This window comes from Oryzias latipes, chromosome 16 (genome assembly GCF_053564925.1).
Source record: "Oryzias latipes strain Hd-rR chromosome 16, Olatipes_Hd-rR_3.1".
NCBI classification, from domain to species: domain Eukaryota; kingdom Metazoa; phylum Chordata; class Actinopteri; order Beloniformes; family Adrianichthyidae; genus Oryzias; species Oryzias latipes.
Window position 1 is genome coordinate 24,313,283 of NC_136252.1, and position 18,260 is coordinate 24,331,542.

Below are 18,260 nucleotides of genomic sequence, written 5' to 3' on the forward strand. Positions count from 1 at the left end.
CCACTTCCATTTCTGCTAGGTTTTTCCAGGCAAAATTGTCCTCCAGTTTTGTCCTCACCCTTCCTGCAACTTCTGTGATGGGAATACATGTGGAAATGGCCTCTTTCAATGTGACATAGATAGAGGCCATTGTGACATCTGGTTCCATCTTCATCTGTTGCACTTTGTTGACAAAGTCCTAAGTGTTGTAAATGTGATGTACAGCATTTTCTACCAATGGAGATAAAAGTGTTGGAAGTTGTTGGCCACATTGTAAATGGATGAGTTTATGCTGCTCACAGCTGGTCTCAGGGGACCTCCTTTGTTGTATATTTTCCGGAATCCATGCATACTTTTGGTGGGATCTCCTGGACCAAGCTTAAAAAAGTCAATTGTCAATTATACCGTTTTTCCATGAGTTTTTCAGATCAAGTCTGTTTTGTTGTTGCTGGTGGGACACAAATGTTTTTTGTCAATGTTGCTTAAAGGTTAAAGACATTGTGTGGTCATGGGCTGTGTTCAAGCCCACTGTGTATCGTCCTGCTAGTAGGATAGTGATGTTGAGCTAATTTTGCAGACACGTCACTGCTCATCTTTTTTTCCGAGGTGATGTTAGTCAGGTTATTTGTCTTCGTGGCAGGTTCTCTCTCAGTAATAAATTCCACTACTGAAATCTGACTGGTTGTAGCGACAAAATTGGGGCGTTTGGACAGAACTCTCTTTTTCACTTCAGGGAGTTCTCTGTCAGAGAGATTTTTCACCCACCCAGCCTTTTTGTCTTGAGGCGGGAGTTTATTGTTCTTTCAAAAAAAGTTTGTCCTAGAGTTTGGTGGGTTGTATTTTCAGTTTCTGGATATTGTGGATGTTTTTCTTCTTGTTGTGATGTCCATGCAATATTGATAAAAACTGAAACCTGTTTCATGATGGCTTCTGGAAGATCCAAGGCCTTTCAGGAACTTTTCAGATATGGTCACATGTTTATCTGCCTCAACTCACACTTAGTAGGCCTTGATCTTCTCAGTCTTGTGTCCTTACACTGGGGTCTCAGTCGAAGACTGGTCTGGGTTGTTCTTTCCTGCCTGCTTCTAGAGTTAAAAGGTTTAAGACTAACTCAGATCAATCAGAACCTAAGATTTTTGCTATGGAGATCATCAACATATATACACTAGACAGATAATCTTTGAAATCTTTAAAATCAGTGAAATCTGAATAGCAACATTAAAGCCTGAAGTAAACCTTCCTGGTTTGAGTCAATTTGGATTGTAAAGTTGGGGATTGGGAGAGAGACAGCTGAAAAGAGGAAACTGCTGTTTTCATTTGTTAATAGCAGTGTGGAACAGTGACAGACAAAGAAAAGCCACTAACAAACTTGAGATGCCACTTCATGCCAACAAAAGTTGTTTATTCATTAATTAATCCGACAAAGACCGCAATATAATGTTGCAGATCAAACAGGGAAAAAGGGGAGAATTTGTGCTTTTAACACTAATTGTTCTTCACTAGCAAGACGTGATGAATTCTGAGACTTAAAAGAACCTAACTCTGAGATGTAATTAAATGTAGTGAAAAAGTAGCAAAGATGAAAATAAAGTAAAATTTAATAATAGATGCATTTTCAACTTCACTCCCTCACTCTGTAACTTTTCTGTATTGTTTTTCATTCTTTGTTTCTTTTTTGGCTCACTTTCTGCACTTTCCAATCTCTGTATTCAATTTGGTTCTTTTATTCTCTCATCACCTCAAACTCTTTCTCTCTGCCTCTTCTCTTTTACTTTTTTCCTTCATTTCTCTAACCGCTTTCTGTCTCCTTCCTCTTTCTCAGTCCACTTCTCTTGGCTGTAAAGATACTCTAATCCTCTCTCTAATGCTGTCAATAGCTCTCAATAATAATGAAATAGCACCGGTTCCATCCCATCACTGATGAAGCCATAGGCTCAGTTTGGATCTTATTCGTCATCATGGCAATCTGCCTCCTGGTAATAGCCAATCAGAAGGCTAGTGTGAAAAGCAGTTCTCCCATGATAGGTTCCCCATTGTTTTGATTGACTGCACCTGAGGGCCCGACACTTCAGCCAGGCTCGATCAATAACCCATCATACACACAAGGTAAGCCCAAACATGCTCAGGAATAAACACCCAAGTATGGAAACCACATAAACGCCTCCACACAAACAACGCTACACTATGGGAAAGAATAAATTGAGAACGAGACCACTGGTATGGGAAGAAACAGAATGCTGTGGTAACAGCCTGTAAAATGGAGCTCTCTGCAGCAAAAGGCACAGCGGTGTAGCATCGAGCTGTAGTGATCTTATGGTGCAGTCAAACCATTGTTTACATGGAAACGTATTGATGCAGGGATTACCAGCATCATCATTTTCTTATAATTTTTGGCAACTTGCTGCTTATAGGATGATTTATTGAAAACAATGAAAGCGAAAATGACTCCCACTGTGTGCCTGTTAGTCTGTGTTGTGTCACACATACAGATGGCCTCACATAAGCCGTGCCTGTGTTTCTTTGAGCTACAGAAACCTTAATGAGACCAGCACAGCCGTCTGCACAGTATGCTGTACGTTGTTAGTTTCGCAAAGATTTTGACGGATACATTGGGCACCCTTTGAAGCGACACGTTAAGTCAGAAAGGAAGAAAGGGAGGTCAGTGACTTCAGAGAGTCAAATTATTGATGTAAGGGAAGTCTGGCTGATTTATCAGATGCATGTCAAAGCTCCGGGTTGCAGATATTTTTTTGATGTGCTTTAAACATCAAAGGCAAACAAGAATGGGAAAGGTGACCTGGGAGAAGAAGTAGAACGTGGATTCCAAAGTAAAAACGGCTGTAAAATATTAAGGATGGAGAGATGGACCTGTAGTGATCAGCGCTTTTGTCTTTGATGTACAGCTCATGTCTATCCCCATGTGGCCCAGTCGGGGTCCTCAGCCAGCCTACTAGGGCTTACAGCTGTACAGGTCAACTGAAGGTCCTGAATCAAGTGGTTGGACTGTCTGTCAGACCATCCACAGCTCAGACCAGTGAACCAGACAACCGCACCATTGCCCCCCACACCATTCAACCTCCCTGCCTGTCACATGCTCCTCCTTCACTCCTCTGTCATCATCCTCCGTTTCATCTCTTCATCCTTTAACAAGTCTTGTCATGTTGTCAGTCAGAGCAAGGAACTGTCACTCCTGCAGAGGGTTGCCTTACACCACAGGAGCTCAGCTGAGCTCTCTGTGTTTTCTTTCATTTTTATTTGAATGCCTGGTTCAAAGCGTGCCTGGGCCGGTTGGCTGTACTGTGTAACTGTAATCTTCAAAGCTGTTGCACTTGTACTTTGTACTTCTGTTTCTAGTGTGTGTGCATCTCTGCATTCTGTTTGGTTTTTGTGTCTGTATATGCGCGTACGTAGTACAAAACACTCATGCGCGTATGAACACGTGGAGCTTGGATTTCAGCTGTATTCTTTGAAGAGCCCCTGGAGACTCTTGGCTGAATCGTGTATCTTCTCAACAGCAGACTGTTCCTCTGGGAACCTGAATAGAGTTGTGTACTGCCTTTCATTATTAGACAGGCGGTATGCAAGGGACTGAGTTGCCTGTGTGATGTGACAGCGAATGTCTTCTTAACTGAGCATTAAAATGTGCTGCATGTGTTGTTCAAACACAGGTGTTCCCCTCATCAACTGAGAAGAAGATGTTCATCGACAATTTAAAAATAGTGTATGGGAAAAGAGCGACTTTGTGTTACAGTTAAACATGTTTTGTCTCCCCACAGGTGGCGGTACAGGCAGCCAGCAGACCGTTCTCCATGAGGAGCAGTAGAAGATGCCGGCTCTGCCAGCACTGCTGCTGTCAATACACTTGTCTTTCCTGCTAATCACCATGCCGCCACGCTCCCTCAGTCAGGCACCTCTTCTCTCCTCTGTCCGCATGGGTGAGTAGGCATCTGCCAGGCCGTGTTCTCCTCTGAGTTGCAATATATCAAAACAAAAATTGCAATAACAAATCTGATACACATGTGGGGTAATACTGTTAGCTTTTGAAATTTTCAGCTTGTTCTGTTCTTGCGATGGAATCAGGGCTTAGAGCGTGTTCAGACCAAACTCTGTTTGTCAAAAAATCATGACATCATCTAAAAACTTTTCACTTACACATATTTTATTTTCTGAATCTAACTTTCTTCTTGAAAATGTCAGTAGAGTTTTGCAGTTTGTGAGCCACAGAGCTAAAAATAATGTTGCAGAATGGACATGGGTGGAAGTGAATGACAAACACACACACACACACACACTCAACAGTTAGAGTCTGGACCCAAAAGAGCCATTCTGTTGGGAGGGGGGCCTGTGCTTTTCCATTCCCAGCCCATCTTAGCTGCACTAAGCCTTTCTAAACTGAGTCAGACTTCCGGACAAAAGATGTGCCAAGACAGTCAGAACAGTTTCTCAGTGAAAGCTCTCACCATTTGTGTAAATCAAACATTTTGGAAAACATTGAGAAAACACATTTGTTTGACATTTTTTAACATGAAAACATCAAAAATTAGTAAAATATGTACTTTTGATGAATGAATAAATGAAAGAATTTTAATACAATCTTTGCATAGGTGATGAATTTGAGATGTTGTCCTTACATGCAGGGTAAAACCATCACTCATGCCCAAATGCTTATAAATCCACTCACATCTGCAGTTTAATTTTTCACGCACAAACTTGAAGTTAGTATTAATCATTCTCTAGGACTTGTTGAAGGGCAGCAAATTAGAGTATTTTAAACACCCTTTTGATTTCCAGTGGTGTTAATATGGATACCGACAAACTCTCCCCAGCAGCACATTTCTTAGCCCAGAACATTTTGTAATACAATCTTAAATTTCTCAACCCTTTCAAGTTCTTTTTCTGGCATCTCCTCACCTGTTCAGATTCTCTCTCTCTTCTCTTCATCTTCTGCTTCACCAATCTCCCCGTCTTCATATCCCCCTCAAGCGGCAATCCTGGATGACCAGTCTGTGTGTGGGCGAGGCGAACGGTTGGCGCTGGCTTTGGCCAGGGAGAACATCAACAGTGTGATGGAGGGTCCGGCCCGTGCCCGTGTGGAGGTGGACATATATGAGCTGCAGAAAGACTCTCAGTACGACACTACGGACACCAGTGAGTTGATGCCCCAGAATTTGAACAGGAACACTGGAGCTGATGTGCACAAAATTACCAGAAAACAATGAAAACTTGCAAAAAAAACATTAGAATCCATCTGGGTAAAGTGCTCAGGAGCTCAGAGATAAGTGACCATTAAGATTCCCACTAGATATTATTAGAAATATTGAACAATAATCAGTAGCATAAAGTAAAAAAAGTACAGTTCTCTAATAAAGTCAGACAGTTACAATCCCCAACAGTAAATTTAAAACCTTTCTTTTATATTCAAAAGCAAGGACTATGTCTAGTTTGATAAAACACACCAATTTGCATGAGATTAGGAACCAATAAGGGCTTTTGCCGTTTAGTCCACATCTTATTGGAGATCACTGTTGGGCTACTAGAACTGCCTCATTAAAAACAGTGGACTTGTGCCCTCCAGTAGCAGCTGGCACTGTGTACAGTGCATGCCGTGAAGAGAACAAATCATCAAATGCTGAAGCACATCAGCAGCCCAGGCTAGCAGAAAACAGTACCACAGAGGCTGCAGCATGAAAATTGCATTTCTGCACAGAGTTAAAACAGAATGTTTGATGTCTAGCAAAAACAGAAAAAATAAAGTTGAATTGAACCTCGGAGAAGACAGAGCCTCACTGTTACTATCCTAATAGGTTGCTGACTCTGCCATGATGCACGGCAAACTCTCAGTGTGTGCTCCAGACGGGTTGCTTACATGTGTGCATGCTTGAGTTGCAGGGCTGTGCGTCTGTGCGTCCTTGACCGATGAGCAGGAGTCTCTGACAGGCTGGTTTGCTCACAGCAGTTTTGGGTCTCTGCATCAGAGAGCTCATCATCTTATAGCTGCAGCTGACCGAACGACACAAATGCACCCACACAGCCACTTACCCATGCATGCACATCACAGATGCCCATTCACACATACAATGTGAGCTAATGCTCTCACATGCAAGTAGTGGTTGCAGACGCACACTCACAGTCAGTGACAGAAACCGGGGAAGTCTAATTAGGATGAATTGAACTAACAGCCAAAGATATCACAAAGAAAAGAGCTAAATGACAACATGGATAACACTGTTAAGTGAACACACTCAGGCTTGCTTTATGTTTTAAATTATTTTCAGGTGGGTGGACTAAAAACCTTGGCATTAGAACCGTATAAAGTGAGAAAGGGATCATTTTGGATGGCTAAATGTTTATTCTTAAAGACCCACTGCGATGGAGATTGTGTTTTTTTATTTACATGTTCTTGGGGCATTTTGCTCATGATGGAGGACAAAAACATCCAACTGAATCAAAATAATCTGCAGCTTTTACATACTGTTTTAGAACAGACATACAATGGAAAGCACAATAGAAAAGCACAATAGAAAATCAGGCTTAAAACAGCATTTCTGAGTATTTCTTTTTTCAAATTGTTGTGAATCGGAAGCAAATGAAAAAAATGCTGTTCGAAAAAGAGCGTATTTATGTCGCAAAAATTACGATAGGCTGTACGGCTGTATAGCTCCAATAATGCTCGCTCTTTTTATTGCACTGCTAGTAAGGTTGAGATTGTGAGGGGCTGTATGCTAGGGGGAGAACTTGTAAACAGATGGATGATGGGAAGTGGGGATGGGCTTACTTTGTGCAAACAAACAGTCCCGCGCAAAGACAAATTTCTAATGAACTACTGCCACTCTGCAAAAACTGAAAAATGAAACAGCTTTTTAGATTTTGGCTAAAAATGGCAGAATCATAATTTAATGACCACTGGGAATGGTTACAAAAGATCACAAGATGATCGGAGTGGGACTTTAAAGGGTTACTTTACTTCCTTAATTTCTTACAAGAAAGCATTTAAATGTTAATGGATTATTTTGGGATGGAATGCCCTGCCTGGCTGAAGAAAAAGAAGTCACTATATTGATTTGGATTATTTTACACCTGGCAGCAAATTAGTACAACTTGAGTGGCTAATTATGCCGAATGACTAAGTTCTTCCATCTATCGATTTTTTTCCCTTCTTCTGTGATGGAAGGGACATATTCCAAAATGACAAAGCCTGGAATCATTTGCCTCATAAATTGTGAATGAGTGACTCGTGGAGCTTGACAAATCACTTTCACACATGGATTAGCTGCAACAGAGTCCAGACATCACCACTGTTGAGGATCTTTACAACGTGCTGGCCAAGACTTTGTCGAACATCTTGACTTTATTGCAAAGTTTTTTTTTTTTTTAATGAAGAAAATCTGTTGGCAAAAAGAAAAAAAACAAACAAACATGTGTTGATAAGTGCCATGGACTGCCATGGAATGCTGCAGCTTATTGAAAAAATGGCAGAATATCACAATGAAATGTGATTCAAGCAATGATGTTTTTTTGTGGTTCTATTTGACCACAATCAGTATAAATCAGTTATTCTTCATAAATGTACATTTTTTAAGAGTGCAAAAAGTTTGAAATTGTACCAAAAAAACGAATTTGCAAGTGAGGCTTTAGATAACTGAAGATTTCCCTGTAAGGCTCCTTTGACACTTTTTGTTTGTAGGCTTGTAAGAAGGTGAATCAAAGACGTGGCTCTGCTGGGTTATAGACTGACGTGACATTCAGTTAGGGAGAGTAAAGCTGCAACAAGCTTGCAATGCCTTGAAACATTTCCACCGTTAAGACTGTGCACAAGGCAAGGTTATTGTCAGCAACCTCTTTGAAAACACGAGAAAATGTTTATAAGCTGCAGCGCCTGTTGACTGTAGAAGCCTAATACAGTAGGTCTAAAATGGAATAATGAGTTTCTTTTCTCCTTAAGAAAAGAAAAAGAGTTAATGACTTCTGAAATTGGAGGGAAAACTGCATATGAGGACTGTTTTTGGCAAACATTATAGAGAAGTAAAATAATTGATGTTCTTTTCTACTTCAGTGTTTCTAAAGTAGATAAAATTAATTTCAAAGACTATAAACGCCCAAAATAAAAGTAGATATGAAGAGATGATTTCTGTGCTGGAGAAGTGCCTACTGTTTGTCTAGCTTCTATTTGGAGGTAAATGCTGGGCTCTGGAAACACTTAATAAGCAAAGAACACATGGGATGTGTAGTTTTGGAGGCTTAACAGAAAATGATGAAGAAGCCTTTGGGGAGGAGTCCAGCATAAGAAAATGTTTGTAGTCTCTGATGACAGTCCAAAATGATGTCAAAAACTGTGTCAAAGATGCCAAGGCTACTTGTTGGGCAAAGGGTGAACCATTTAGCCCCTAACAAAACTCTGAGGAAGCGATCTGGATGAAGGAATCTGGATGTTTTCCTGCGCACTGTGTCTACATAGTGGCAGACTTAGCAGTTTGAGGTCTCCAAGACCTAACAACCTCTCTGCAGTGCTTGTATTGGCCTTTTTGAATTTTTTTAATCTTTAGGGTAAAATGTTCATTGAAGAACTTCATTGTTGGTCCACTTTTAGACAGCACAAAAAATCTAAAAACTGAAATCACATTAAAATGTTAAATAAGTGCATTTCATACACATTATTTTCAGTTAGAAAATAATGTGGATTTTAGGAATCAGCTAATTTGTTTCCACTGACTTTGTAGTATAGGAACAAATGATGGTCTTGTGTTTTTTCTTTCATTAGGCAGGTTTTATTAAGAAAGATCTGAGAAAAAAAATACTTGAATGACGGAACAAAACAGAACCATATGAAGTGGTGTTAATTGAAAAAAGAAATTCTCAAAATGACCATTTTCTAGCCCTCCCTCTCTATTTTAGTCCATTTTTTTTATCTTAACTTTTGTGATCTTCTTTTTGAGTGCCCTTGATTCTGTTGTTTTTCTCCTGTTTTGTCTTCCTTTACTTTTGGAAGTGTGGCAACAAATTTCTTGCTTCCTCGTTGCCTTTTTATTAACGGGCTCTCGGATAACAACACTTCATCTTGCCGCTTTAAAAAAAAATCTCCTCGAAGAGTCTCTGTCAGCTCGCTAACGTGCTGTTGATGGAATATTCCATTGCTGCAGAGGGAGGGGAGAGGCTGAGACACTTTCACATGAGCAGTCTTATGCCTTTTTAGTAATTTTATTTTTTTATGGCAAAGTTAAATAATAATAAGCATGAAAATTATTTTAGACATTTTCATTAATGTCTTCAGCTCAGGGCCTCCCAAAGAGTTGAGGGCCCCAGGCAATCATCTACCTTTGCCATATGGTAAGTCTGCCCCCGCGTCCTGAGTAATATGATACTTCTTCAAGTTGTCATAATACTCTGTATTCAGGACTTTGCCAAATATCACATTTTGTGTGATGATCTTAAGCACAATAGTTGTGTGTTTATTAGTCAACACGGACAGATCCTTCAAACCATTTTGAGTCAGAGATGGAGCAGCAAAGCTGTTTATCATGTGAGGATCTGCTGCTCTCTGCTCATTTTTAGCATGCTTGATCAAAATGTTGGGAAAAAGAACTAGTAAAATCCTCCAGATTGAGCTAGTTCTTCATACACTCTTCATGCATTGTGCTTTAGTTTTCTGAAAGTCCTTGTTGTCATGAAAACAGTCCTACACATGAGGCTGTGCTAAACAGCTTGTTGATTTGGGATTTTACTTAATGTGAGAAAAGCCAGCTAAAAAATCAGTTTGTGACTTCACTAAGTACTTCCCAGTGACTCCAAAAAGACAAAAAGATTGTTTTTATTCTGTTCTACTTCTTTTTTATGTCCTTCTTTTTTTTCAGCACTTTTATTTGTCTGATCACATCTTTCAATCCTGTATAGATCAAAAGTTTGTTGACAATTATTAGGCCATGTTGCAATGAGGCTTCTGCTTCAAGTTTTACATCCAAGTTGTAAGTTGTTAAATATCTCAGGCCAACATAAAGGCTTCGTAATGTCAAGGACTATCTCATGACTGCTCAGTTATACACAGATATGTTTGCATGGAGGAAAAAATACAAAAGTATAAAAAGGATTGCCTGTGCTTCTTTCTGTTTCTGTAGAATAAATGCAGGATTTCAGCAGGGAATTAAAAATGTGAATTTCCATGGATGGTAGATTTCTCTGGACTTCCTTTGTCTTGCAGGATTGTGTGAGTCAGTTGTTCTGTAGCTTCCAGCTTGTCTTTTTGTCAAGCATAGGAATGGTTAGCAGCTATTAAAATTTGTTCTGTCAGTTCAGCCATTAAAATGACTGTTGCACCGAATAACTGTAATGTAAACAAGTGAATAACAGCTAACCGCACCACAGATGCTTTCTTGTGGTCCTTCTGACAAAGTCAATGAGATTATAATGAGACAGACTGCTACATGGAGAGAAGTGGTTAAACTGAAGTCATTATTTTGGATGTTATTTTTCTTTCCCTTAATGCTGTCGTGCCAGAGGAGGCATCTTCACGGTCAGATGTTCACTTTTCAATCCTCTTCTTTCTTTCAGTGTGTCAGATTCTACCCAAAGGTGTCGTCTCCGTGATCGGTCCTGCCTCCAGCCCCGCCTCTGGGTCAACAGTCAGCCATATATGTGGTGAGAAAGAGGTGAGTCACACCTGCAGCTGTGTGCACCTATGCATTTCTTGTCTTTTTATGTACTCCTTTCTCCATTCGTTGAATAGAACTGCTGTTCTAGCTTGTTAAAGTACCTCTCATGTAATCAACCACCATAAGTCTTCTAGATTTTCCCTTTTTCTTTATATAAAAACGTTCTTGTCCACCCTTGTAGAATTTGAACCTGTTATTTTCCATTCCTGCTCGACCTCTCCACATCTTTTTACAGATTCCTCATGTAAAAATTGGTCCAGAGGAAACTCCCCGCTTGCCATACCTACGCTTCGCCTCTGTCACCTTATATCCCAGCAACGAGGACCTGAGTTTGGCCATTGGGGCCATCTTGCGCTCGTTCAGCTACCCCTCTGCCAGCCTGGTCTGCGCAAAGGCTGAGTGTGAGTACACAAGCTGCCTGTTCCACTGTGATGTCACTGTGCTGCTGTGTGTTGGGTTAGTGTACATTTATTAGAGGAATGCGAAGAATCCATAATTTGTATTCCCTTAAGAATAGCTTTCCTTTTTGTCAATATTACTCAGCCCAGATAAAATACAGGTTTATGTCAGGAAGGGTCTCTGGCGTTGAAATCTCTGTCAAAAATAGCTGTGTGGAAACTGCTTCGCTGTGGCGACCCCTGAAGGGATATGCCGAAAAGGGAACAACAACTCAAATCATAGTAGAAAGAAGTAACTCAAATAGTTAATGAAGAAGAATAAAACAAGCAATTGCAGAAAAAGTCTTGGTAAGGAATTCCAAGGTCTGCGAGAGTCTCTGGAGTTCAGCCAACAGCAGGTGCAGGAGCTCGCAGCGGAGAACCAGGCCCTCAGAGAGACCGTGAAGATCTTGGGCCACGACACCGCCCGTCTCTCTGAGGAAAACCGATCCATCAAGGAAACCCTCCTGGATCTTCAGGCGAGGAGCATGAGGGACAATCTAGTGTTCGCAGGGATTCCAGAAGAGGCAGGGGAAGTCCCGGAGAACATTGTTAAGTCCTTTATAGAGGTCCACCTGAAACTCCCCAAGGAAGAAGTCCAGAAGATCTCCTTCCACAGGGTTCACCGGCTCGGAGGAAAAAGGCCGGACAATCAGCGTCCCCGTCCTATTGTTGCTAAATTTGAACATTATAAACAAAAGATGCAGGTAAAAAGCAGAGGGCGCGAGCTGAAAGACACACATTACAGCGTGAATGATCAGTTTCCAGGCGAGATCCTCCGCCGTCGGAAAATCCTCTTCCCGCTGAGGAGGAAGCACCTGTCTGCTGGAGCACGCGCGGTGGTTGCTGTTGATAAACTTTTTGTGAATGGCAAGCTGTTCCGGGACCCAGAGGTAACACCCTGGCTGTGCTGAAGGCTTTCAGAGGCGCACTGACATCTGCGCTGCCCAGAAGAAACCCGCAAACTTATTTAACTGAATAGGAAATAATCGGATCATCAATAATCCACACCTCTCAGGAAAAGTGTTTTTTCTTTCTCTCACATTCATGTTTCTGTTGTTGTTTCGTTGTTTTTGTTTTTTGTTCTTTCTCTTTCCCTCTCTCTTTTCTCTTGTCCCCCCCCCTTCCCATGTCCTCATATGTGAATCAGGTAAAGTCAACGCAACCACGGTGAGTATTTATTTATGCACGGAACGGGCGCGCGCGCATACTAGCGCGCATAAGAGCATGCACACGCGATCCCGCACACACACGTTGATAAACTGCAAAAACCTCACTTAGGCTCACACAGGACGCACATAACATGCAGCTCATAGCCAAGATACGTTCACCCACAACGCATAGCGCTTGTCAGTGTAGCAGGTACGCACAGCGGGCACGCGCACACGGACGGGCACACGCACTATTTAGCCTTGCACTCTCCCGGTTAGAACAGCTATGAGCAGTCTTAACATCGTTAGCTGGAATGTGCGTGGACTTGGTTCTGGGCCAAAGAGATTGAAAGTGTTAAATCACCTGAATGATCTTAAAGCAGATATAGCTCTGCTGCAGGAGACCCATTTATCATTATCAGCTGGTCATCTCCTGTGCTGTTCCCAGTATCCAGCTATGTATTCTGCCAGTTTCAACTCCAAACAAAGAGGGGTTGCAGTTTTGATTAATAAAAATGTTACATTTACTCATAAGGATACAGTTACTGACCCAGAAGGCAGATTTGTAATCATTAATATATCCATTCAGAATAAAGACTTTTGCATCGCCAGCATCTATGGCCCGAATGTTGACGACTCTTCCTTCTTTCACAGATTCTTCACCTCACTCTCAGTTCACTCTGACTCCACAATCATTATAGGAGGAGACGTCAACCTTGTTTTGGACCCTGAACTTGACAGACTCAGCACGGCAGCAAACCAGCGTACATGGCAGTCTGCAAGTATTCTAAAGCAGTACATGAATGATCTGGGTCTCTGCGACGCTTGGCGCTCATGTCATCCAAGCACTAAGGGGTTCACCTTTTTTTCTCCAGTTCACCATTCACAATCTCGTTTAGATTATTTATTAGTCAGTAACTCCCTTTTGAAAGAAATTAAAAGTTCCAACATTCATCCAATTATTATCAGTGACCATGCACCAGTTTCTGTTACTATTTCAAGGGAAGTACCCAGACCCTCGGGTTCAACCTGGAGGTTTAATACGTCTCTGTTAAAAGACCAGGAATTTATTGAATTCTTTAAAAAAGAGTGGGCAACCTTCTTAGAATTCAACGATACTTCTGAAATATCACCAAGTATTCTTTGGGAAGCAGCAAAAGCAGTCATGAGAGGGAAAATCATCTCTTATTCAACGCATAAAAAACGCAAGGAGAAAGCAGATTTATTAGAATTAGGAAATAAAATAAAAACTCTGGAGACTGCTTATGCTGCTTCTGCACAGGAACACATACTGGGCGACCTGAAAAATTTAAAACTGCAGTTAAATGACATCATCAATAAACAAACACAATTCCAGATACAAAGGCTTCGACTGGAAAGATATGAAAACTCAAATAAATCTGGCAAATTTCTAGCTAATCAGCTTAAAATTAATAAAGAAAAATCAACAATCACTTCGATTATGGACCAAACAGGGAATGTCACCCATGACCCGGTAAAAATTAATAATGCGTTTAAAGACTTTTATCAAAACTTATACACTCCACAGATCAATCCATCAGAACAAAGCATCAACTCATTTCTCAACAATATAAACCTGCCCAAGTTAAACGAAGATCAAATCACAAATTTAGACTCTCCGCTCTCGTTGTCTGAGCTTCATGAAGCTCTGTTACTTATGCCTAATGGTAAAGCACCAGGGCCTGACGGCTTTCCTGCAGAGTTTTATAAGGAATTCTGGGAACAACTGGCACCAACGTTTTATAAAACGGTAAAATTTATCAATGAAAGCCAATCTCTACCACCTAACATGAACTCTGCCAACATTATCCTTCTTCTAAAACCAGACAAAGACCCCACGAGTCCTTCAAGCTATCGCCCCATTTCTTTAATTAATGCAGATGTAAAAATTATCTGCAAAGCACTAGCACAGAGAATAGAAAAAGTCACTCCTCACATAATTGACTTTGATCAAACTGGATTCATCAAAGGCAGACACTCGGATGACAATGTCCGCAGACTCGTTAACATAATAGACTTTGCCACCATCAAAAACCAGGAAATGACTATACTATCACTGGATGCTGAAAAAGCCTTTGATAGAGTAAATTGGAAGTTCCTCATTGCTGCCCTCCATAAGTTTGGGTTTGGAGAATCATTCATCAATTGGATCAAAATATTATATCACAACCCCAATGCATCAGTTAGAACTAATAAACAGACTTCCAACAGGTTTTTTCTTGGAAGAGGAACTAGACAGGGTTGCCCACTCTCCCCCTCGCTTTTTGCAATATTTATCGAGCCTCTAGCTGCAGCAATAAGACAGAATGAGAGTATTAAAGGAATTAAAACCAAACACAGCCATCATAAAATTAGTCTCTATGCAGATGACATATTACTGTTTTTAAGTAATATACATTCTGTAAATGAAACGGCAACAATCATTAATGAATTCTCTTCTATATCAGACTATTCCATTAATTGGAATAAATCTGTTTTATTACCACTGAACAGTAATGCGGAGCAAGGACTCACAATACCAGTTAAATCAGGCAATATAAAATATCTAGGTATTTATTTTTCCCCCAAAATATCAGAACTGGTGCTGCTAAACTACACCCCATTACTGAAAAACATACAGGACGACCTAACACGCTGGACCAACCTGCCTTTGTCCCTTATGGGCAAGGTAGCCACGGTTAAAATGAAAATCTTACCCAAAGTTAATTATCTCTTCTCAATGATTCCCACACAACCGCCATTAAAATGGTTCAAAACATTAGACTCATCCATATCAAGCTTTCTATGGAACAATAAACCTGCAAGAATTAGTCTAAAAACTTTAAAATCTGCAAAAAGCTGTGGAGGATTAGAATTACCTAACTTCCACAATTACTTTCTTGCAAATAGATTACAATACATCTTAAAATGGTTAAAAAATAATCCAGAAACCAACTCATGGTTAGACTTGGAACAGGCGTTATGTGGAAAGATCAACCTGTCAGATCTTCCATTTATTAGTCAAATAGTTAAAAAACAGGATTGTTTCAAAAGTATTAATATAAATGCCACTTTAACAGCCTGGTGGGAATTTCTCAAAATATCAAAATCATCAATTCAACCGTGCAAAATGACACCCATCTGGAACAACCCAGACATCCTCATAAACAAAAAAATTATCCACTTCCCAGCTTGGCAAGCAGGGGGCATAAAACAACTAGAGCACATAATTATTGATAGAAGATTCATAACTCCCCAGGAACTTCAAGACAAACATGGAATATATAACTTCTTGGAATATCAGCAACTTAAATCAATTATTACTAAAAAGTTTAAATACAGAGACAACGATTTAAAGCTACCAGATGTAGTTACCACTCTGATCAATTTCTCAATGAATAAAACTCTCTCCAAAATATACAAACTTTTATGTAATTTAGATAACAATATTTCACTTCCGACAACAAAATGGGATGCGGATTTGAGCATCAGCACAGATGAAAGTTTTTGGTCAGAACTTTGTCTAAACACCTTTAAAATGACAAAAAATCCAAATCTGCAGCTAATCCATTTCAAAACTCTTCACAGAATTTACTACACTGGACAGAGGATGTTCAAGATGGGTCTCAGTAACTCAGACATTTGTCAGCACTGTGACAGTAATCTACCCGACAATTACATGCATGCACTATGGTTCTGCACGCCTGTCCAGGCTCTCTGGCAGCAGGTATGTGCCGATCTATCTGTCTGGCTTAAGGTTTCAATCACAGCTTCACCGTCACTTTGTGTGCTTGGTGACATGAGTGCCATCGATGTAGAAGGAGGATTAGGCTCTATCATTTTCATAACTCTTTGCATTGCTAAAAAAACTATTTTAATAAATTGGAAAAGCAAAAAAAATATAAATATAAGTCAACACAGAAATCTGCTGCTTGATCATATCAGCTTGGAAAAAATGTCAGCCCAAAGTTCAAGTAACTTTGAAAGAATTCGGTCTCTCTGGTCTCCCATAGCTAACTCCGTGACTTAGGGGGTGGGGGGGGCATGGTCGTCGCTGCTCCTTGCCCTTCTGCCGTGGGCCGGGGTGGGGGTCGGGGCCTCCGGTGCCTGGCCGGGGGTGGTGGGGGCTCCGTTGGTCGGGGGGTCGGGTCCGGCGCCTGGGTGGGGCGGCCTGGGGCGCTGCGTGGTCCTCTGGGCTTGGGTGTGGGGGTGCGTGGTGGGGGGGGGTGGGGTGGTGGTCTGGCTTGGCTTGGGGGGGTGGTCCCTTTGCCTGTGCTGGGGGGGGTTGGCGGGGGGCGCTGCTCGGGGGGGGGGCCCAGCGGCGCTGGATGGGCTTCCCGTCTACACCTGGGGCTGGGATCGGCCCTTCCCTGGCTCTGGGGCGGGACGGGACAACCCTCTTGGGGCCCCCGGTCGCTCTGGGTGTCATCCGCTTCGGCTGCGGGGTCTGGGGGTGGGGTGGGGTGGGGGTCTTGTCGGCCCTGTCCTGTGGGGGGGCATTCTGGGGGAGGGGGGGGGCCCTATTGGTACGGGGCAGGGGGGGTTGACGGGTCGGGGTCTCCGCTGAGGCCATCGGCGGTTTCCCCGGCCGGTTGGCTGCCTCGGTCCCGTCGAGGCCTGACCAGAGCTCTTCTAGGGCCGGCGTTTGGGGGTGGGGGCCTGGGCTTGCTCCGGGGGGGGCCGGCGCTTTCTGGCTCCCCTCTCTCTGTGTGGGGGTGGTGGTGCTGGGCCTGGGGTGTCTGCGCCTCCGGGGGTGGGGCCCCGGGGCTGGGTGGGCCTGGCCCCCTTGCTGGGGGGGGGGGGGCGGGGGACGGCTGTTTGACCACCGGGGGACAGTCTATCATCTGTCCCCAACTTACCCCCTTCCTCATATAACCTCATAATAGGGTGAGGGGGTGGGGGGCTTAGCCTGCGATGAGCCTTGGGGGGGGGGTTCACTAGGCAGTGACCCCCCTCCTGTGGTTGCCGTATGGAGTGGGCCCCCCCTCTTTCGGTTTTATTTGCACCTTAGACATGTAGGGCCCTTGGTAGGGGGGGTGCTTGGACATCACTGCCAGCAAGCAGCGGATGTCCTCCTAGCACCCTACCCGCCAATTTTAACCGCACCTTAGACATTTAGGGCCCCTTGGTGGGGAGGGTGAGGGGACGTCACTGTGAGTAATCAGGAGACGTCCCCTTAGTGCCCTACCCGCCAATTGTAACCGCACCCCCCTTAGTACACACACCCCTCCCCCCTCAATATATACATCCCAACATAAACACACACACATGCACACACACACTCTCTCAAACACACATACACGCACACACATTTTGCAAGGAAGGTGGGACCTAGGACCATCTGTCCCCTGCCTCTTCCCTGGTGGGGGGTACGGGCCCCTTTGCAACGGCGGCTGTGTCCCCGGGGTGCTGGCTTCCTGGGCCCGGCGGTGCTCTCTCCGCGCGGTGGGGGGGTTCACATTACATCTGAGCCGGGGGTGTTCGTGTCCCTGGGGGGTGGGTTCTGGTCCTTGCTCCTGAGTGCTGGGCCCCGCCAAATTTCCAACTGTGGCCGAGCCTGGTCGGGCCATATTTACAACACCCCTTGTGGGCCCTCTTTCTTCCCCGGGGTTCCCCCCTCCTGGGCGGGGGCGGCGGGCCCCTGCCTCGCTCCTCCCTGGACCAACCGTTGGCCGGGCGGATGGCTGCCTGGAGTGCGGAGTGGGTCTCCCTTGGGGGGTCCTGGCCCGTACCTGGGGTTGGGGCGGGGGGATGCCCGGAACTCCTGGGTGGTGGTGGGGTGCTCGTCTGGGGCTGTGGGCGTCCTTCTCCGGTGGGGCCCTGCGTTGGGTTCTCCCGGCGCGGCGGGGGGGCTGCTCTCCTGGTTGGGCTGGGGCGGCGCCCTCTTTCCCTCCGTGCCTCCCTGCTCTCTGGCTCTGGGGGCCTTGCGGCGGCCCTGCTGGCCCTGGCCTGGGTGGCGGGCTTGGTCGCCCGGGCGGCGGTTGTTCCCTGCCGGTTCCCGTGTGGTGTTGGGGGGAGTCCGGCTGCCGCTGCTGGTGCGGTGGGGGTCT

At 43.6% G+C, this 18,260-nt stretch overlaps 1 protein-coding gene across 14 annotated transcripts in view; it reads left to right on the forward strand.

The window, feature by feature from the left end:
- The window catches only part of grik5 (glutamate receptor, ionotropic, kainate 5), a 115,844-nt gene that overhangs the window by 65,834 nt on the left and 31,750 nt on the right, over positions 1-18,260 (forward strand). For all 14 annotated transcript variants that reach the window (XM_078933565.1, XM_078933567.1, XM_078933566.1 and 11 more), the window contains 4 exons: positions 3,756-3,914; positions 4,963-5,127; positions 10,522-10,619; positions 10,858-11,023. In XM_078933565.1, the coding sequence (XP_078789691.1) occupies positions 3,806-3,914; positions 4,963-5,127; positions 10,522-10,619; positions 10,858-11,023 (538 nt within the window). In that variant the 5' untranslated portion in view covers positions 3,756-3,805. The remainder of the gene's footprint in view (positions 1-3,755; positions 3,915-4,962; positions 5,128-10,521; positions 10,620-10,857; positions 11,024-18,260) is intronic.